This window comes from Oncorhynchus masou, unplaced genomic scaffold, assembly GCF_036934945.1.
Source record: "Oncorhynchus masou masou isolate Uvic2021 unplaced genomic scaffold, UVic_Omas_1.1 unplaced_scaffold_1164, whole genome shotgun sequence".
Lineage (NCBI taxonomy): Eukaryota > Metazoa > Chordata > Actinopteri > Salmoniformes > Salmonidae > Oncorhynchus > Oncorhynchus masou.
In genome coordinates, this window is record NW_027001400.1 from 45710 (window position 1) to 68185 (window position 22476).

A 22476-nucleotide genomic window follows, 5' to 3' on the forward strand; every position below is an offset into this window, starting at 1 on the left:
CAGATTGAATTTGAAAAACACAGCAGATAATTTCAAAAACAGAAGTGGGAACTAGGGTAAGGCCTGGACTTTATTTGTCCGGTGTCCTTGGTGGCCTTGTTTGGAATTACATTACAGTTTTCTGTTGAGAAAACGTTGCAGCGGTGGACTTTAAACCCACATCTCTGAAAGAATGGATCCTTAAATCCAGTACTCTGGACAGCTCGGCCACATTACCCACTGTTAAAATGGACTGCTGGGTCGTCGCCTTGCTCAGCCCAACTTTCCTTGTTTTACCATCAAGGCTTTGAAATGAACAACCACTGGAAGGAGGTGCAACTGCCAGCACAAGAGCACAGGACTTGGTAGCTGGTTGGTTAAGGCGATGGAATACACTATTGAGTTGGAACCCCATCCGAGACACACAACATTTGCTCTTTTCTCCCTTGCATGGCCCTACATGAAAGTAAAAACGCTGAAATAAAGCAGAACATGTGACAGCTTGCGCAAACAAACTCAATAAAGATGGCAGTGGTGGGATTTGAACCCACGCCTCCTTAGAGACTGGAGCCTTAATCCAGCGACTTAGACCGCTCGGCAAAACTACCCAGCTCTGGAAAAATATTCACACTTTCTCATCAGTTACCTAGGGCGTCTGCACTTCCTTGTATTTTAGTCTTCTTTTTCATTTTCTTCTTTAAAATATTTATGTATCTCATGTTGCTCTTGCTTCCGTCATCTTTTTTTGATTCTCTTTTTAAAAATCTTAATTTATCTCATGTTGCTCTTTCTTGCATTGTGTACACTGAAAATTTGTTTCTGCTTTTATGTCTGAAGCAGATTGAATTTGAAAAACACAGCAGATAATTTCAAAAACAGAAGTGGGAACTAGGGTAAGGCCTGGATTCCCTTTATTTGTCTGGTGTCCTTGGTGGCCTTGTTTGGAATTACATTACAGTTTTCTGTTGAGAAAACGTTGCAGCGGTGGACTTTAAACCCACATCTCTGAAAGAATGGATCCTTAAATCCAGTACTCTGGACAGCTCGGCCACATTACCCACTGTTAAAATGGACTGCTGGGTCGTCGCCTTGCTCAGCCCAACTTTCCTTGTTTACCATCAAGGCTTTGAAATGAACAACCACTGGAAGGAGGTGCAACTGCCAGCACAAGAGCACAGGACTTGGTAGCTGGTTGGTTAAGGCGATGGACTACACTATTGAGTTTGAACCCCAACCGAGACACACAACATTTGTTCTTTTCTCCCTTGCATGGTGCTACATGAAAGTAAAAACGCTGAAATAAAGCATAACATGTGACAGCTTGCGCAAACAAACTCAATAAAGATGGCAGTGGTGGGATTTGAACCCACGCCTCCTTAGAGACTGGAGCCTTAATCCAGCGCCTTAGACCGCTCGGCCACACTACCCAGCTCTGGAAAGATATTCACACTTTCTCGTCAGTTACCTAGGGCGTCTGCACTTCCTTGTATTTTAGTCTTCTTTTTCATTTTCTTCTTTAAAATATTTATGTATCTCATGTTGCTCTTTCTTCCGTCATCTTTTTTTGATTCTCTTTTTAAAAATCTTAATTTATCTCATGTTGCTCTTTCTTGCATTGTGTACACTGAAAATGTGTTTCTGCTTTTATGTCTGAAGCAGATTGAATTTGAAAAACACAGCAGATAATTTCAAAAGCAGAAGTGGGGACTAGGGTAAGGCCTGGATTCGCTTTATTTGTCCGGTGTCCTTGGTGGCCTTGTTAGGAATTACATTACAGTTTTCTGTTGAGAAAACGTTGCAGCGGTGGACTTTAAACCCACATCTCTGAAAGAATGGATCCTTAAATTCAGTACTCTGGACAGCTCGGCCACATTACCCACTGTTAAAATGGACTGCTGGGTCATCGCCTTGCTCAGCCCAACTTTCCTTGTTTACCATCAAGGCTTTGAAATGAACAACCACCAGAAGGAGGTGCAACTGCCAACTCAAGAGCACAGGACTTGGTAGCTGGTTGGTTAAGGCGATGGACTACACTATTGAGTTGGAACCCCATCCGTGACACACAACATTTGTTCTTTTCTCCCTTGCATGGCCCTACATGAAAGTAAAAACGCTGAAATAAAGCAGAACATGTGACAGCTTGCGCAAACAAACTCAATAAAGATGGCAGTGGTGGGATTTGAACCCACGCCTCCTTAGAGACTGGAGCCTTAATCCAGCGCCTTAGACCGCTCGGCCACACTACCCAGCTCTGGAAAGATATTCACACTTTCTCGTCAGTTACCTAGGCGTCTGCACTTCCTTGTATTTTAGTCTTCTTTTTCATTTTCTTCTTTAAAATATTTATGTATCTCATGTTGCTCTTTCTTCCGTCATCTTTTTTTGATTCTCTTTTTAAAAATCTTAATTTATCTCATGTTGCTCTTTCTTGCATTGTGTACACTGAAAATTTGTTTCTGCTTTTATGTCTGAAGCAGATTGAATTTGAAAAACACAGCAGATAATTTCAAAAACAGAAGTGGGGACTAGGGTAAGGCCTGGATTCCCTTTATTTGTCCGGTGTCCTTGGTGGCCTTGTTTGGAATTACATTACAGTTTTCTGTTGAGAAAACGTTGCAGCGGTGGACTTTAAACCCACATCTCTGAAAGAATGGATCCTTAAATCCAGTACTCTGGACAGCTCGGCCACATTACCCACTGTTAAAATGGACTGCTGGGTCGTCGCCTTGCTTAGCCCAACTTTCCTTGTTTACCATCAAGGCTTTGAAATGAACAACCACTGGAATGAGGTGCAACTGCCAGCACAAGAGCACAGGACTTGGTAGCTGGTTGGTTAAGGCGATGGACTACACTATTGAGTTTGAACCCCAACCGAGACACACAACATTTGTTCTTTTCTCCCTTGCATGGCCCTACATGAAAGTAAAAACGCTGAAATAAAGCAGAACATGTGACAGCTTGCGCAACCAAACTCAATAAAGATGGCAGTGGTGGGAATTGAACCCACGCCTCCTTAGAGACTGGAGGCTTAATCCAGCACCTTAGACCGCTCGGCCACACTACCCAGCTCTGGAAAAATATTCACACTTTCTCGTCAGTTACCTAGGGCATCTGCACTTCCTTGTATTTTAGTCTTCTTTTTCATTTTCTTCTTTAAAATATTTATGTATCTCATGTTGCTCTTGCTTCCGTCATCTTTTTTTGATTCTCTTTTTAAAAATCTTAATTTATCTCATGTTGCTCTTTCTTGCATTGTGTACACTGAAAATTTGTTTCTGCTTTTATGTCTGAAGCAGATTGAATTTGAAAAACACAGCAGATAATTTCAAAAACAGAAGTGGGAACTAGGGTAAGGCCTGGATTCCTTTTATTTTTCCGGTGTCCTTGGTGGCCTTGTTTGGAATTACATTACAGTTTTCTGTTGAGAAAACGTTGCAGCGGTGGACTTTAAACCCACATCTCTGAAAGAATGGATCCTTAAATCCAGTACTCTGGACAGCTCGGCCACATTACCCACTGTTAAAATGGACTGCTGGGTCGTCGCCTTGCTCAGCCCAACTTTCCTTGTTTACCATCAAGGCTTTGAAATGAACAACCACTGGAAGGAGGTGCAACTGCCAGCACAAGAGCACAGGACTTGGTAGCTGGTTGGTTAAGGCGATGGACTACACTATTGAGTTTGAACCACAACCGAGACACACAACATTTGTTCTTTTCTCCCTTGCATGGCCCTACATGAAAGTAAAAACGCTGAAATAAAGCAGAACATGTGACAGCTTGCGCAACCAAACTCAATAAAGATGGCAGTGGTGGGAATTGAACCCACGCCTCCTTAGAGACTGGGGCCTTAATCCAGCACCTTAGACCGCTCGGCCACACTACCCAGCTCTGGAAAAAAATTCACACTTTCTCGTCAGTTACCTAGGGCGTCTGCACTTCCTTGTATTTTAGTCTTCTTTTTCATTTTCTTCTTTAAAATATTTATGTATCTCATGTTGCTCTTGCTTCCGTCATCTTTTTTTGATTCTCTTTTTAAAAATCTTATATTTTATGTAATATTTTACATCAATAGCAGTCAGTATCAATTGTCATCTTAATTCAGTCTCATCTGAAAGTTGTAAATTCTTGGTAAAATCTTCACGAACAAGTTGAATCAGCAATACAAAATTGGGTTTAATTATTTATTTACTAAATACCTAACTAATCACACAGAATAACACGTACACATAATTAATCATACCTTGATTACAAATTACGTTCCTAGTGGGCGGAACAGATATGACAGCTGGTTACACAAAAGTACATGGAAGGCTGTGTTGCTAAACCGAGTCCTTTGAAGAATGTCTCTGGTGGTCAATTGGTTACGTTGTAGTAACGTCATTGTGTGATAGATGGAATACTCTGTCTGTTCCTTCCTAACCCTCGTTTGCAGCTGCTGTTGCTAACTCAACGGCTAGGAGGCATCACTTCTGTAGTGAATAAGAGTTCAAAGTTCATACCATTCGCAAACAAAGCTCACGCTGATGTTGGCTTCGTTCTGTGGCTTCTGAACCATTCTGACATCGGACTGTCGTCCTCACATCCTCGGACATTTAGTCATCAAGGCTTTACACAGGAAGGGAGAGGAGGGCGTGTTTGAAATGTTTTATACACATTTTCCTTCACAGGGGCGCCGGGCCGCTGGTTGAGCAGAGCCCTAACCTTATGAACCTTATGAAGGCTTTATATAGGAAGGGAGAGGAGGGCGTGTTTCATAGTTTATAACCAATGTCACTTCACAGGGGTGGGCCACTGGTTGAGCAGAGCCCTAACCTTATGAAAACCCAATCTCTCATTTGGAAGCTAAAATTACATTTAATCTCTTCACCAATCATTTTTATATTCAAACATTTAAATTTAACGACAATTCCATGTGAATCCGATAACTACAATATGTAGACTTTCCACTGTAGAGTTTATGTCATCTTCTTGATATTCCCAGAATCTCTATGATAACCAAGGGGTTTTCAAATTTCACATCAGTAGGGTATAGAGGAAAAATGGGGGAAGAGGTATTTATGACTCACATAAACCTACCCCCAGGCCAACGTCATGACACCAGTAACTAATGGGAACTGTGTAATCCTGTTCTATACACCAGGTCATATTGTTTACCCAGACAAACCCATTGTGTTACCTCCCACCAACCTACCCAGACATACCCATTGGGTTACCTCCCACCATTCTACCCAGACATGCCCATTGGGTTACCTCCCACCATTCTACCCAGACATGCCCATTGGGTTACCTCCCACCATTCTACCCAGACATACCTATTGGGTTACCTCTCACCCAACCTACCCAGACGTACCCATTGTGTTACCTCACACCTTTCTACCCAGACATGCCCATTGGGTTACCTCCCACCATTCTACCCAGACATGCCAAATGGGTTACCTCCCACCCGACCTTGCCAGACTTTGAGCTATTTTTTAATGTCTCAAGATGAAAAAAACTAAAGTAGGCCTATTTTCTTCTTTAAGGAAGATTTCATATAAACTATTTGATTGCAGGTGGCATAAACAAACAAAAACATTCTCAGTCAAAAAACAGAACACAGCCTCTATTCTTTTGTGTGATTTCATCTTCTCTAACTGGTTAAAACATGTTCCACAGTGGGACCAGTGGTAGTGCTCCTCTTCTCTAACTGGTTAAAACATGTTCCACAGCGGGACCAGTGGTAGTGCTCCTCTTCTCTAACTGGTTAAAACATGTTCCACAGTGGGACCAGTGGTAGTGCTCCTCTTCTCTAACTGGTTAAAACATGTTCCACAGTGGGACCAGTGGTAGTGCTCCTCTTCTCTTACTGGTTAAAGAAGCGGGACCAGTGGTAGTGCTCCTCTTCTCTTACTGGTTAAAACATGTTCCACAGTGGGACCAGTGGTAGTGCTCCTCTTCTCTAACTGGTTAAAACATGTTCCACAGTGGGACCAGTGGTAGTGCTCCTCTTCTCTTACTGGTTAAAGAAGCGGGACCAGTGGTAGTGCTCCTCTTCTCTTACTGGTTAAAACATGTTCCACAGTGGGACCAGTGGTAGTGCTCCTCTTCTCTAACTGGTTAAAACATGTTCCACAGTGGGACCAGTGGTAGTGCTCCTCTTCTCTTACTGGTTAAAACATGTTCCACAGTGGGACCAGTGGTAGTGCTCCTCTTCTCTTACTGGTTAAAACATGTTCCACAGTGGGACCAGTGGTAGTGCTCCTCTTCTCTTACTGGTTAAAACATGTTCCACAGTGGGACCAGTGGTAGTGCTCCTCTTCTCTAACTGGTTAAAACATGTTCCACAGTGGGACCAGTGGTAGTGCTCCTCTTCTCTAACTGGTTAAAACATGTTCCACAGTGGGACCAGTGGTAGTGCTCCTCTTCTCTTACTGGTTAAAGAAGCGGGACCAGTGGTAGTGCTCCTCTTCTCTTACTGGTTAAAACATGTTCCACAGTGGGACCAGTGGTAGTGCTCCTCTTCTCTTACTGGTTAAAACATGTTCCACAGTGGGACCAGTGGTAGTGCTCCTCTTCTCTTACTGGTTAAAACATGTTCCACAGTGGGACCAGTGGTAGTGCTCCTCTTCTCTAACTGGTTAAAACATGTTCCACAGTGGGACCAGTGGTAGTGCTCCTCTTCTCTAACTGGTTAAAACATGTTCCACAGTGGGACCAGTGGTAGTGCTCCTCTTCTCTTACTGGTTAAAGAAGCGGGACCAGTGGTAGTGCTCCTCTTCTCTTACTGGTTAAAACATGTTCCACAGTGGGACCAGTGGTAGTGCTCCTCTTCTCTTACTGGTTAAAACATGTTCCACAGTGGGACCAGTGGTAGTGCTCCTGGTCTCTGTGTGTCCACTCATGTGACTCCAGACTCCCTAACCTGGCAAAAGTATTTTCATATTAGGAGCAGTGGAAAGGCTTTTCTCCAGAGCGTATTCTTTTATGTATTTTCAGGTTAACTAACATGGTAAAACACTCTCCACTGTAGGGACATAAGGCTTTGTTCTCAACTATCTTCATACCATCTATTTGAGAGATCCCGTCACCACACTAAGAACATTGGGTAAGCTTTTCCCCTCTGTGTATTCTCTTATGCTCTTTTAGGTACCGTGACTTTTAGGTAACATAACTCTTTCCACATTGGGAACATTGGAAAGGTTTTTCTCCTATGTGCGTTGTCTCGGGAGTTTTTAGGTCCCCTGATCGTGAAAATCTCTTTCCACAGTGGGAACAGTGATAAGGCTTTTCTCCTGTATGTGTCCACTCGTGCTTTTTTAAGTGCCCTAACTGAGTAAAACTCTTTCCACAATGGGAACATTGGAATGGCTTTTCTCCAGTGTGTATTCTCTCATGCCTTTTCAGGTTAGCTACCACGGTAAAACTCTTTCCACACTGGGAACATTGGAAAGGCTTTTCTCCTGTGTGTGTTCTCACATGAGCTTTTAGGTCCACGGATCGTGAAAATCTATTTTCACATTGGGAGCAGTGGTAAGGCTTTTCTTCCGTGTGTGTCCACTCATGCTGTTTTAGGTTCCCTAACTGAGTAAAACTCTTTCCACAGTGGGAACAGTGATAAGGCTTTTCTCCAGTGTGTATTCTCTCATGCCTTTTCAGGTTAGCTACCACGGTAAAACTGTTTCCACACTGGGAACATTGGAAAGGCTTTTCTCCTGTGTGTGTCCTCTCATGCCGTTTTAGGTACCCTAACCAGGTAAAACTCTTTCCACAGAGGGAACAGTGGTGTTTTCCAGCTGGTTTGGGCGTCTCTGGGACTGGTTCCCCTGAAGGACTCTTCCCGCTGTCAGAGTGAGAGCCTGGTCTCTCTCCTGCCAAAAACAGACAGAGTATGTTGTTAAACAGAGACCTGAATGAAACCTTCACATGATAAAACTGTCTTCCTATGGAGGTTTAATCCAGACTAGATCCCTAAATAAAAGAGAGCTTGTCGTGACAAAGTGGTTGTAGGGTAAATCCAAATAATTTTTTGAAAGCGTCCCTTTCGATAGATATATATATAAATAACTCAAACGGTAAGATGTGTTGGGATACATTTTGCCCTCACTATCCATTAGGAGCAGACTTAAACTGACCCTAAAATATGTACTCTTTTTATTCTGTTAATGACATATTTTTTTTTTTTAAGTAAATTTCCATACATGTTTGCCAATGGAAGTAGTGCTCAGAAAGTGACTTGTTGGACTGTCATTACAACAGCGTTTTGCCTACAACAAAATCCCTCTTTTGCATACTAAGTCTTGCAAAATGTGTTTTGTTTCGTTGCATTGAAAGTTGTTCATATACATATCTACATATACACCCCCAGGAACAATATGACACTTTTTGTTTTACAATTTCTGACAAGCGAACACTTAGATACGGTCATTTTCCATTTTTTATATAAATTCTTAGAATGTTTGGGAATTACATTTAACATTTTAACATTTAAGTCATTTAGCAGACGCTCTTATCCAGAGCGACTTACAAATTGGTAAAATTACCTATATTAAGGCATGTGAATATTCTATAGCAAAACAGAGTGGGAAAGGGGCCGTGTGTTAATAGACTCTGCAGTAAATAAAAACCTAATAAAAACATCTGTCTCGTCCAGGACCCAGAGTCCACACGGTGCGCTATAGCCAATCAGAGCTACAGTCGATCTTGCTACATGGGCCCTGACATCATTCACTTTGAACTGGATGGACTGTGTGTTTACAGGTAGGACCCAGAGTCTACACGGTGCGCTATAGCCAATCAGAGCTACAGTCGATCTTTATACAAACGAGCCATTTGCTACACAGGCCCTGACCTCATTCACTTTGAACTGGACTGTGTGTTTACAGCTGTAGATCATTAGAACACATTTAGCAAAAAGCCACAAAATGCACCTGAATGGATTTCTGTAACTATGGAAACACCACGGGAGTCCTCTTTACATTTGGGAACTTTACAGTCCTGTTGATTAAAAACAACCATGAAAATGTAGGCTTATATTTCCCTATATGCACAACAACAAGATCAACAACTAATTCTAGCCAGACCAAGGATGAGCTAAAAATCTAACGAAGAAACATTAAACTGATATGATGATTGACTGCTTGCTTCATATCTGCAAAATAGTTTAAAAAACACAAACAGTTCCATTTCAAAGTGGCAGAAACAAATATATAAGTATAACAAAATATAAGTGTTGATATCAGTTGGCCTTTACTTCAATATATATATATATATTTTTTTTTTACCTTTATTTTACTAGGCAAGTCAGTTAAGAACACATTCTTATTTTCAATGACGGCCTAGGAACAGTGGGTTAACTGCCTGTTCAGGGGCAGAACGACAGATTTGTACCTTGTCAGCTCGGGGGTTTGAACTCACAACCTTCCGGTTACTAGTCCAACGCTCTAACCACTAGGCTACCCCTGCTGTGTTTTGATGTATTTCTGATACCTTCTATGGGGTCTCAGATGTTCTTTAAGGTTCCCATTTTCATCCGTTTGACAATAAATCACTGCCTTTACTTATTCCTAATTTATAGGGATGGAAAATGGTTGAAATGTATATAGGCCTTAATAACAGAATACAATATTTTAGCTTTCATTTGATACCCAATTTGACATGAACTTCTCGTTGTTGCTCACAGGTCCTCTCACAGGTCCTCTCACAGGTCCTCTCACATGGAAATTACCATATCGGTTTTACCATTTAGAAATTAAATCACGATGTGCATCTAGTCTCCGCCATTTAAAAGGTGTCATGAGTACTTGGACAAATTCCCTTAGGCCTGTATGTGTATTAAAGTAGTCAAACATGTAGTGTTTGGTCCCATATTCACAGCACGCAAACATCCTCGTCAAGTTTGTGACTCAAAAAACTTGTCGGATGCAAATTAGTTTTGCTTGTGTTTTAGATTATGTTGTGCCTAATATAAACGAATGTTAAATAATGTATTGGGTCATTTTGGAGTCACTTTAATTGTAAACAAGAATAGTATATGTTTATGAACTCTTCTATATTCATGTGGATGCTACTTTGGTTAAGGATCATCACGAATTAATCATGAATAATGATGAGTGAGATGTTATTGGTAAGGGTGAGAGGTCAGCATGTCTTAGGGGGTCTTAGGTTAATTCCTCTGTCATGGTGAGAGGTTTATTCCTCTGTCATGGTGAGAGGTTTATGCCTCTGTCATGGTGAGAGGTTTATGCCTCTGTCATGGTGAGAGGTTTATGCCTCTGTAATGGTGAGAGGTTTATTCCTCTGTCATGGTGAGAGGTTTATTCCTCTGTCATGGTGAGAGGTTTATGCCTCTGTCATGGTGAGAGGTTTATGCCTCTGTCATGGTGAGAGGTTTATGCCTCTGTCATGGTGAGAGGTTTATGCCTCTGTCATGGTGAGAGGTTTATGCCTCTGTCATGGTGAGAGGTTTATTCCTCTGTCATGGTGAGAGGTTTATGCCTCTGTAATGGTGAGAGGTTTATTCCTCTGTAATGGTAAGAGGTTTATGCCTCTGTCATGGTGAGAGGTTTATGCCTCTGTAATGGTGAGAGGTTTATTCCTCTGTAATGGTGAGAGGTTTATTCCTATGTCATGGTGAAAGGTTTATGCCTCTGTAATGGTGAGAGGTTTATGCCTCTGTAGTGGTGAGAGGTTTATTCCTCTGTAATGGTGAGAGGTTTATTCCTCTGTCATGGTGAGAGGTTTATTCCTCTGTCATGGTGAGAGGTTTATGCCTCTGTAGTGGTGAGAGGTTTATTCCTCTGTCATGGTGAGAGGTTTATTCCTCTGTAATGGTGAGAGGTTTATTCCTCTGTCATGGTGAGAGGTTTATGCCTCTGTAATGGTGAGAGGTTTATGCCTCTGTCATGGTGAGAGGTTTATTCCTCTGTCATGGTGAGAGGTTTATTCCTCTGTCATGGTGAGAGGTTTATTCCTCTGTCATGGTGAGAGGTTTATGCCTCTGTAATGGTGAGAGGTTTATGCCTCTGTCATGGTGAGAGGTTTATTCCTCTGTCATGGTGAGAGGTTAGCATGTCTTAAGGGGTCTGAGGTTTATGCCTCTGTAAGGGTGAGAGGTTAGCATGTCTTAGGGGGTCTTAGGTTTATTCCTCTGTAAGGGTGAGAGGTTTATTCCTCTGTCATGGTGAGAGGTTTATTCCTCTGTCATGGTGAGAGGTTTATTCCTCTGTCATGGTGAGAGGTTTATTCCTCTGTCATGGTGAGAGGTTTATTCCTCTGTCATGGTGAGAGGTTTATGCCTCTGTAATGGTGAGAGGTTTATGCCTCTGTCATGGTGAGAGGTTTATTCCTCTGTCATGGTGAGAGGTTAGCATGTCTTAAGGGGTCTGAGGTTTATGCCTCTGTAAGGGTGAGAGGTCAGCATGTCTTAGGGGTCTTTGGTTTATGCCTCTGTCATGGTGAGAGGTTTATGCCTCTGTAAGGGTGAGAGGTTTATTCCTCTGTCATGGTGAGAGGTTTATTCCTCTGTCATGGTGAGAGGTTTATTCCTCTGTAATGGTGAGAGGTTTATGCCTCTGTAAGGGTGAGAGGTTAGCATGTCTTAGGGGGTCTTTGGTTTATGCCTCTGTAATGGTGAGAGGTTTATTCCTCTGTAATGGTGAGAGGTTTATTCCTCTGTAATGGTGAGAGGTTAGCATGTCTTAAGGGGTCTGAGGTTTATGCCTCTGTAAGGGTGAGAGGTTAGCATGTCTTAGGGGGTCTTTGGTTTATGCCTCTGTAATGGTGAGAGGTTTATGCCTCTGTCATGGTGAGAGGTTTATTCCTATGTCATGGTGAAAGGTTTATGCCTCTGTAATGGTGAGAGGTTTATGCCTCTGTAATGGTGAGAGGTTTATGCCTCTGTAGTGGTGAGAGGTTTATTCCTCTGTCATGGTGAGAGGTTTATTCCTCTGTCATGGTGAGAGGTTTATGCCTCTGTAGTGGTGAGAGGTTTATTCCTCTGTCATGGTGAGAGGTTAATTCCTATGTCATGGTGAAAGGTTTATGCCTCTGTAATGGTGAGAGGTTTATGCCTCTGTAATGGTGAGAGGTTTATTCCTCTGTAATGGTGAGAGGTTTATTCCTCTGTCACGGTGAGAGGTTTATTCCTCTGTAAGGGTGAGAGGTCAGCATGTCTTAGGGGGTCTTAGGTTTATTCCTCTGTAAGGGTGAGAGGTTAGCATGTCTTAGGGGGTCTTTGGTTTATGCCTCTGTCATGGTGAGAGGTTTATGCCTCTGTAATGGTGAGAGGTTTATGCCTCTGTAAGGGTGAGAGGTTAGCATGTCTTAGGGGTTCTTTGGTTTATGCCTCTGTAATGGTGAGAGGTTTATTCCTCTGTAATGGTGAGAGGTTTATTCCTCTGTAATGGTGAGAGGTTAGCATGTCTTAAGGGGTCTGAGGTTTATGCCTCTGTAAGGGTGAGAGGTTAGCATGTCTTAAGGGGTCTTTGGTTTATGCCTCTGTAATGGTGAGAGGTTTATGCCTCTGTAAGGGTGAGAGGTTAGCATGTCTTAGGGGGTCTTTGGTTTATGCCTCTGTCATGGTGAGAGGTTTATGCCTCTGTAAGGGTGAGAGGTTTATTCCTCTGTCATGGTGAGAGGTTTATTCCTCTGTCATGGTGAGAGGTTTATTCCTCTGTAATGGTGAGAGGTTTATGCCTCTGTAATGGTGAGAGGTTTATGCCTCTGTAATGGTGAGAGGTTTATGCCTCTGTAATGGTGAGAGGTTAGCATGTCTGAGGGAGTCTGAGGTTTATGCCTCTAACTTTCTTAGTCGTCATTATTCACAATTCATTTATGATAATCCGTAATCCTGGTAGGGATCCACATTCATGTAGAAACACATTGTATTCTTGTTTACAAGAATAAATACCCTGCAACAAAAGGTTGGAGGGTATTCTGTACTGCCGCCTCATGAAACATTTCAGCTCAAATCCAAAATGGTGGAGTATAGAGGCTAAATTAAACGTTTTAGCGTCACTGAGCAGTAGTGGAATGTATGTAAGTAAAAAATACTTTAAAGAACTACTTAAGTAAAAAATACTTTAAAGTACTACTTAAGTAAAAACACTTTAAATTACTACTTAAGTAAAAATACTTTAAAGTACTACTTAAGTAAAAATACTTTATAGTACTACTTAAGTCGTTTTTTGAGCTATCTGTACATTACTACTTTTACTCCACTACATTCCTAAAGAAAATAATGTACTTTTTTACTCCTGATGCTTAAATGAACATGTTACATTTCGAATGCTTAGCAGGACAGGAAACTGGTTCAACTTATCATACTGCTTCTGATCTGGTGGACTCACTAAAACACAAATGCTTCGTTTGTTGGAGTGTGCCCCTGGTTATCAAAAAAGCTATTAATTAAATTGACAATTGGGCCGTGTGGTTTGCTCAATATTAGGTGTGTTAAATTATTTACATTTTTACTTTTTATACTTACGTATATTTTATCAATGACATTTACTTTTGATACTTAAATTATTTGGTTTTTATATATACACTTAAGACTTTTATTCAAGTAGTAATTTATTGGGTTACTTTCACTTTTACTTGAGTAATTTTCTATTAAGGTATCTTTTCTTTTACTCAAGTATGACAATGGGTACTTTTCCCCCACCAATGTCACTGACGGATGAGTTTGCAGAAAGGTAACCACTCTCAAATTCATAGACAGAGCCATGGATGCAAGGACTGACCACGCCTGAGATCAAAATGACCATTTCAACCACGTTTTGAGGCTATACAGTGTTAGTTTACAATTAGATTGTTTACACACAATGGAGTACACCAAGTTTGGGTTCTGGTGAGGTAGAACAGTTGAAATAAGCTCATTTGGGTATTTCTAAATTATATTCTCTAAGAATCAATGGCTAGGCCTCTATATGGGGTGGCAGGGTAGCCTAGTGGTTTAGAGTGTTGGACTAGTAACCGGAAGGTTGCAAATACCCCCGAGCTGACAAGGTACATCTGTCATTTTGCCCCTGAACAGGCAGTTAACCCACTGTTCCTAGGCCGTCATTGAAAATAAGAATTTGTTCTTAACTGACTTGCCTAGTTAAATAAAGGTAAAATAAATAAAAAATATATTATTAATTTAAAAGTCCAAACATGTAAGAACCAATGGCAGATTTCCCATTTAACACGTCCTACAGTACTGAACAACATATTTCATTGTAAAACTATGGTGGAAGGACCCCTTGGCTTTAAAACCATAAGTTAATTCAACAACTGAGTGTTGTGTCCGTGTTTAAGACAATACTCACTAGTGTCAATCAGATCTCCAGTCTCCACTTCCTCTCCTTCCTCCTCGTCCTTTTTCACTCCCAAAACATCTTCCTCCTCCTCTTTTATTGAGATAGCCTCATCTTCCTCTTTCACTCCAAAAGGTTCTTTCTCTTCTTTCACTATAACATCCTCTTCTTTCAACGTGATAGCCTCCTCTTCCTCCTGTTTTATTCTGAAAGCTTCTTCCTCTTCTTTCACTGTAATATTCTCCTCTTCCTCTTCTTTTACGACAATGTTCAGACCCAAAGCTTCTTTCTTCGTCCAGGAGACCCCCACTTCTTTAGCAGGAAGGGAGTATCTTTGTGAGTTCATGGTTGGGCTACCTAAAATTAGCATTAGCCTAGTGCTTAGGCTCAGTATAGTCAACCTTATTAACAAATGTGTCAATTTTAACAAGCAAACGACACCGAGATCAAGACACACAAAAATGTTCTAAAGAGCTTCAATGTTTCGATTTTACGTTGGCTAACTACGGAGTGGCGACTGAATGAATCAGTGGCCGTGTTGTTGTCCCGTGTCACGTGATCCAATAGATTCTTCTTCTTCTTCGATGTGGTTTAACGGCAGTTGGCATCCAATAAATATTGCATTACCGCCACCTACTAGACTGGAGTATAACTCCCTTATACTTTGATTTATTCGGGTTTTTTTTAAATAAAGGAATCAAATACCCTACAATCACAAACAACCCACCACCCTACTCCACTATTTAAATCTATTTAGCCCCTACCTCAGGCCAACACCCTGAGAGGATGGGACACCACCCTACTCCACTATTTAAATCTATTTAGTCCTACCTCAGGCCAACAGTCTGAATGGGACACCACCCTACTCCACTATTTAAATCTATTTAGCCCTACCTCAGGCCAACAACCTGAAAGGATGGGACACCACCCTACTCCACTATTTAAATCTATTTAGTCCTACCTCAGGCCAACACCCTGAAAGGATGGGACACCACCCTACTCCACTATTTAAATCTATTTAGCCCCTACCTCAGGCCAACACCCTGAGAGGATGGGACACCACCCTACTCCACTATTTAAATCTATTTAGCCCTACCTCAGGCCAACAGTCTGAATGGGACACCACCCTACTCCACTATTTAAATCTATTTAGTCCTACCTCAGGCCAACAGCCTGAGAGGATGGGACCCCACCCTACTCCACTATTTAAATCTATTTAGCCCTACCTCAGGCCAACACCCTGAGAGGATGGGACACCACCCTACTCCACTATTTAAATCTATTTAGTCCTACCTCAGGCCAACAGCCTGTAAGGATGGGACACCACCCTACTCCACTATTTAAATCTATTTAGCCCCTACCTCAGGCCAACAGTCTGAATGGATGGGACACCACCCTACTCCACTATTTAAATCTATTTAGCCCTACCTCAGGCCAACACCCTGAAAGGATGGGACACCACCCTACTCCACTATTTAAATCTATTTAGCCCTACCTCAGGCCAACACCCTGAAAGGATGGGACACCACCCTACTCCACTATTTAAATCTATTTAGCCCTACCTCAGGCCAACAGCCTGAGAGGATGGGACACCACCCTACTCCACTATTTAAATCTATTTAGCCCCTACCTCAGGCCAACAGTCTGAGAGGATGGGACACCACCCTACTCCACTATTTAAATCTATTTAGCCCCTACCTCAGGCCAACACCCTGAGAGGATGGGACACCACCCTACTCCACTATTTAAATCTATTTAGCCCCTACCTCAGGCCAACAGCCTGAGAGGATGGGACACCACCCTACTCCACTATTTAAATCTATTTAGCCCCTACCTCAGGCCAACAGCCTGTAAGGATGGGACACCACCCTACTCCACTATTTAAATCTATTTAGCCCTACCTCAGGCCAACACCCTGAAAGGATGGGACACCACCCTACTCCACTATTTAAATCTATTTAGCCCCTACCTCAGGCCAACACCCTGAGAGGATGGGACACCACCCTACTCCACTATTTAAATCTATTTAGCCCCTACCTCAGGCCAACAGTCTGAATGGATGGGACACCACCCTACTCCACTATTTAAATCTATTTAGCCCCTACCTCAGGCCAACACCCTGAAAGGATGGGACACCACCCTACTCCACTATTTAAATCTATTTAGCCCCTACCTCAGGCCAACACCCTGAAAGGATGGGACACCACCCTACTCCACTATTTAAATCTATTTAGCCCTACCTCAGGCCAACAGTCTGAATGGGACACCACCCTACTCCACTATTTAAATCTATTTAGCCCTACCTCAAGCCAACAGCCTGAAAGGATGGGACACCACCCTACTCCACTATTTAAATCTATTTAGCCCTACCTCAGGCCAACAGTCTGAAAGGATGGGACACCACCCTACTCCACTATTTAAATCTATTTAGCCCCTACCTCAGGCCAACACCCTGAGAGGATGGGACACCACCCTACTCCACTATTTAAATCTATTTAGCCCCTACCTCAGGCCAACACCCTGAGAGGATGGGACACCACCCTACTCCACTATTTAAATCTATTTAGCCCCTACCTCAGGCCAACACCCTGAGAGGATGGGACACCACCACTTAACACACTCTTCTGACATCAAGTCTCACCCAAATACCTCTCTGCAGCTGCCACCACAACCTCAATGTTCTGTGTCTTGCGTGTCCATCCCTGCAGTACAGTTGATAACCTTGGCTGTAAATTGGAAGATGGCGCGAGAGGAGATGGCTGCTGTTTTACCGTCTCTTAACCGACCGTTCTATTTTGGTTTGTTTTATTGCGTTGTTCTGTACATAATGTTGCTGCTACCGTCTCTTATGACCGAAAAGAGCTTCTGGACATCAGAACAGCGATGACTCGCCTCAAATTGGACGAAGAGTTTTTCTTTAATGAGTCGGACGGGAAGGATATACTCCAAACACCCAAACAGGCCCTCATCCTCTTCATTCGCTTGAGAAGAAAACTGAGATTTTGCGGAAAAAGAGATCGGTGTGCCTTGTGAGGATCAGGCAACGAGTGGCGATTCTGCCTTTGCCCTCCGTACTGCTAGTCAACGTTCAATCGCTGGGGGGAAAAATGGGACAAACGGAAAGCACGTATATCCTTCCAACGGGACATTAGAACTGTAATATCCTGTTTCACCGACTCGTGGCTGCCCATCTTAATCTTTTCCTTTTATTGGCCAGTCTGAGATATGCCTTTTTCTTTGCAATTCTGCCTAGAAGGCCAGCATTTCGGAGTCGCCTCTTCACTGTTGACGTTGAAACTAGTGTTTTGAGGGTACTATTTAATGAAGCTGCCAGTTGAGGACTTGTGAAGCGTCTGTATCTCAAACTAAACACTCTAATGTACTTGTCCTCTTTCTCAGTTGTGCACCGGGGCCTCCCACTCCTCTTTCTATTCTGGCTAGAAACAGTTTGCATTGCTCTGTGAAGGGAGTAGTACACAGTGTTGTATGAGATCTTTAGTTTCTTGGCAATTTCTCGCATGGAATATCCTTCATTTCTCAGAACAAGAATAGACTGACAAGTTTCAGGCCATATTTGTTTCTGGCCATTTTGAGCCTGTAATCAAACCCACAAATGATGATGCTCCAGATACTCAACTAGTCTAAAGAAGGCCAGTTTTATTGCTTCTTTAATCAGAACAACAGTTTTCAGCTGTGCTAACATATTTGCAAAAGGGTTTTCTAATGATCCAACTCGCCTTCTAAAAAGAAACATTTGAATTAGCTAATACAATGTGCCATTGTAACACAGGAGTGATGGTTGCTGATAATGGGCCTCTGTACACCTATGTAGATATTCCATTCAAAAAGCAGCCGTTTCCAGCTACAATAGTCATTTACAACATTAACAATGTCTACACTGTATTTCTGATCAATTTGATGTTATTTTAATGGACAAAAAAATAGCCTTTCTTTCAAAAACAAGGAAATTGTGACCCCAAACCTTTGAACAGTAGTGTGTATAGAAAGAAGTGTTTGTTTCTAGAATGGAGGTTTAAAGATGACAGCTGCATATTAGCCAATAAATACAGCATATCCTACACATACAGCATAGCCTACACATACAGCATATCCTACACATACAGCATATCATACACATACAGCATAGCCTACACATACAGCATAGCCTACACATACAGCATAGCCTACACATACAGCATATCCTACACATATAGCATACCCTACACATGTAGCATATCCTACACATATAGCATAGCCTACACATATAGCATATCCTACACATATAGCATATCCTACACATGTAGCATATCCTACACATACAGCATATCCTACACATACAGCATATCCTACACATACAGCATATCCTACACATACAGCATATCCTACACATGTAGCATAGCCTACACATGTAGCATAGCCTACACATGTAGCATATCCTACACATATAGCATAGCCTACACATATAGCATATCCTACACATATAGCATATCCTACACATATACAGCATATCCTACACATACAGCATATCCTACACATATAGCATAGCCTACACATATAGCATATCCTACACATATAGCATATCCTACACATATAGTACATCCTACACATATAGCATAGCCTACACATATAGCATATCCTACACATATAGTACATCCTACACATATAGCATAGCCTACACATATAGCATAGCCTACACATATAGTACATCCTACACATATAGCATATCCTACACATATAGCATATCCTACACATATAGTACATCCTACACATATAGCATAGCCTACACATATAGCATATCCTACACATATAGCATATCCTACACATATAGTACATCCTACACATATAGCATAGCCTACACATATAGTACATCCTACACATATAGCATAGCCTACACATATAGCATAGCCTACACATATAGTACATCCTACACATATAGCATATCCTACACATATAGCATATCCTACACATATAGTACATCCTACACATATAGCATAACCTACACATATAGCATATCCTACACATATAGCATATCCTACAAATATAGTACATCCTACACATATAGCATAGCCTACACATATAGCATATCCTACACATATAGCATATATCCTACACATATAGCATATCCTACACATATAGCATATCCTACACATATAGTACATCCTACACATATAGTACATCCTACACATATAGCATATCCTACACATATAGTACATCCTACACATATAGTACATCCTACACATATAGCATAGCCTACACATATAGCATAGCCTACACATATAGCATATCCTACACATATAGCATATCCTACACATATAGCATATCCTACACATATAGTACATCCTACACATATAGCATAGCCTACACATATAGCATACCTTGCATTACAATCTTCTCTAAAAACAGTTTTACAATGTGATGGTCAATAAGATACCCAGAGTTTGTTGTCTAAACCAGACGAGTTCTCAAACAGCAGCTGACCAACACCATGGTGGACATGATGCATCATGTAGGATGCAGTGGAATATAAGGTATGAAAACTGATAAAGAGCATGCAGGATTATAGAAAAGACTGTTGGGAAATTAATGTTTGAGTTTCAAACTCAAATAAATATAATAGGAATAAAAAAATCAAGTTGAATAAAAAAACATACTGGTTGTACAAAAAAAATGATTTACGAAAAGATTTACTAAATGTTGTGTGTGTGTATGTGTATGTGTGTGTGTGTATGTGTATGTGCGTGTGTGTAGTGTGTGTGTGTGGGGGGTGCTCTTCTTTCTACTGATCCTTGCTGAGGCTGAACTGGGGACAGTACCAGTCACCCCTCTGGCACCAACTCCAAATCCACTGGAGATGGAACCAGAGCAGGCAGAACTCACACTGCACCCACTCGTTAATGTCGTCCTCATCAATTTGTGGCTCGATGTTGCGGCAGATGGCACAGAGACCCCCCCCCCCGGCCCCCCGGCGAGGTCTGCTACCTTGATGTTGCGGCGGATGGCACAGTGCCCCCCCCCCCCACGGCGAGGTCTGCTACCTGCACCTCAGCCTTGCGTTTGTTGTTCTCCTCTCTCTTCCTTTGCAACTCCTGCTTCTTCCTCTGCAGATCCTCCCTCTTCCTGCGCAGTTCCTCCTGCCTCCTCTGCTTTGTCTCCTCTCCTTGTCCTCCTTCTCCTGGTCCTTCTTCTCCTGGTCCTGCTGGATGAGCATTTCATTGAAGCCGTCAGCGGTGACGACCCGAGCCGAGAGACTTCTTCAAATCAAACCAAATCAAATGTTATTTGTCACATACACATGGTTAGCAGATGTTAATGGTCACATACACATGGTTAGCAGATGTTAATGGTCACATACACATGGTTAGCAGATGTTAATGGTCACATACACATGGTTAGCAGATGTTATTGGTCACATACACATGGTTAGCAGATGTTATTGGTCACATACACATGGTTAGCAGATGTTAATGGTCACATACACACGGTTAGCAGATGTTAATGGTCACATACACATGGTTAGCAGATGTTAATGCGAGTGTAGCGAAATGCTTGTGCTTCTAGTTCCGACAATGCGGTAATAACCAACGAGTAAACTAACATAACAATTCCACAATTACAACCTTATACACAAGTGTAAAGGGATAAAGAATATGTACATAAAGATATATGAGCTGGCAGGGGAAGTCTGCGCCTCACGGTCGGCTGCTGCTGCTACTGAACCTGTTTGCCAAGATGGGAGGCATCAGGACGTTTGCCAGCCTCGCTGAGACGATGGCTGCAGTCAACAGGGGGTTGGTTGGGGAGACCTGCTTGCAGGTGGGACAGCACACAGGGGACGTGGTTGGGGAGACCTGCTAGCAGGTGGGACAGCACACACAGGGGACGGGGTTGGGGAGACCTGCTTGCAGCTGGGACAGCACACATTGGACGGGGTTGGGGAGACCTGCTAGCAGGTGGGACAGCACACACAGGGGACGGGGTTGGGGAGACCTGCTAGCAGGTGGGACAGAACACACAGGGGACGGGGTTGGGGAGACCTGCTAGCAGGTGGGACAGAACACACAGGGGACGGGGTTGGGGAGACCTGCAATCAGGTGGCACAGCACACATGGGACGGGGTTGATGCTGCTGGAATAGCGGTGTTCACTGCTGTTGGAGCCGCCTGGGTCGCCAGGGTTCCCCCCTTTCACGATCACTTCGTAGCCTTCGCTCCCCACCTGCCATTTTTAAAAAGGCCCGGCGAAGCTCCATCACTTACGTAAATCATGCAAAAACAGGCGGCGTTGAGGTCTCCTCTTTAGATTTGGTTGGAAAGGGAAGAAATTGTGCTTTTACAGTGGTATTCATATTACAGTTGACCTGGAAGTATTACGGGTTTTTTTGGCGCTAAAATAAGGTCAATTTACGGACCAAGGCGATGTACAAAAGTGAGTGAGTTTACGTCACATAATGGTTGGATTCCAAACTAAATGGTGACTCATCCAGTAGATGAGTATTTCTATATTACTCTACAATTTCAAATTGTTCAACAAGAATGTACTGGGTTGGTTGAAAAGAGATACTAAACTGGCATACCGTGTATTATTTAGACATAGTGGAAGATATACTGAATTGATACTGTTTTTCATACTGAGATGGACCGAGATTTGTGTTGCTGTTGCACATATTTCATCATTGGTTTTGATTGAGTCTGTTGATTGGTCGGTGGTTGGGTTAATTTGTTTTACAATATGTTCAAATCAAACTTTATTTATACAGCACATTTCAGACATGGATGCAACGCAATGCGCTTCACAGGGAAAAACAAACAAATAAAAACGACGCGAAAATAAAAACGACGCTAAATATTTACACCACAACAAACATTAGGAATAACAATGAAAACTGAAAGACCAATGATCATGCTGAGGACTAAAATGGCAAGAACAGGATGTAATATCCAACCAAAATTATAAGCTAGTTTTACTACATTGAATAGGATGTAATATCCAACCAAAATTATAAGCTAGTTTTACTACATTGAATAGGATGTAATATCCAACCAAAATTATAAGCTAGTTTTACTACATTGAATAGGATGTAATATCCAACCAAAATTATAAGCTAGTTTTACTACATTGAATAGGATGTAATATCCAACCAAAATTATAAGCTAGTTTTACTACATTGAATAGGATGTAATATCCAACCAAAATTATAAGCTAGTTTTACTACATTGAATAGGATG

At 42.1% G+C, this 22476-nt stretch overlaps 1 protein-coding gene and 4 non-coding genes across 5 annotated transcripts; all 5 read right to left on the reverse strand.

The window, feature by feature from the left end:
• Positions 1-1324: 1324 nt before the first annotated feature.
• trnal-aag (transfer RNA leucine (anticodon AAG)) lies at positions 1325-1406 on the reverse strand. The gene has a single exon. It is a non-coding gene; the product is annotated as a tRNA-Leu (tRNA).
• Positions 1407-2143: 737 nt separating this feature from the next.
• On the reverse strand, positions 2144-2225 carry trnal-aag (transfer RNA leucine (anticodon AAG)). Its single transcript has one exon. It is a non-coding gene; the product is annotated as a tRNA-Leu (tRNA).
• Positions 2226-2961: 736 nt separating this feature from the next.
• On the reverse strand, positions 2962-3043 carry trnal-aag (transfer RNA leucine (anticodon AAG)). The gene has a single exon. It is a non-coding gene; the product is annotated as a tRNA-Leu (tRNA).
• Positions 3044-3780: 737 nt separating this feature from the next.
• On the reverse strand, positions 3781-3862 carry trnal-aag (transfer RNA leucine (anticodon AAG)). Its single transcript has one exon. It is a non-coding gene; the product is annotated as a tRNA-Leu (tRNA).
• A 2758-nt stretch (positions 3863-6620) lies between these two features.
• Positions 6621-14776, reverse strand: LOC135529427 (zinc finger and SCAN domain-containing protein 2-like). The gene is made up of 2 exons (XM_064958179.1): positions 14265-14776; positions 6621-7826 (listed from the first exon to the last, which is right to left on the reverse strand). Exons 1-2 carry the CDS (start codon positions 14620-14622, stop codon positions 7117-7119), a joined length of 1068 nt encoding a protein of 355 aa, XP_064814251.1. The 5' UTR covers positions 14623-14776; the 3' UTR covers positions 6621-7116.
• Positions 14777-22476: the final 7700 nt, after the last annotated feature.

Coding starts and splice junctions, on each gene's coding strand:
- LOC135529427 (XM_064958179.1), bottom strand. CDS start 14,622: ATGCTAATTTTAGGTAGCCCAACCATGAACTCACAAAGATACTCCCTT. Junction 7,827..14,264: donor TGGAGATCTGATTGACACTA/GTGAGTATTGTC, acceptor TGTTTTTGGCAG/GAGAGAGACCAGGCTCTCAC.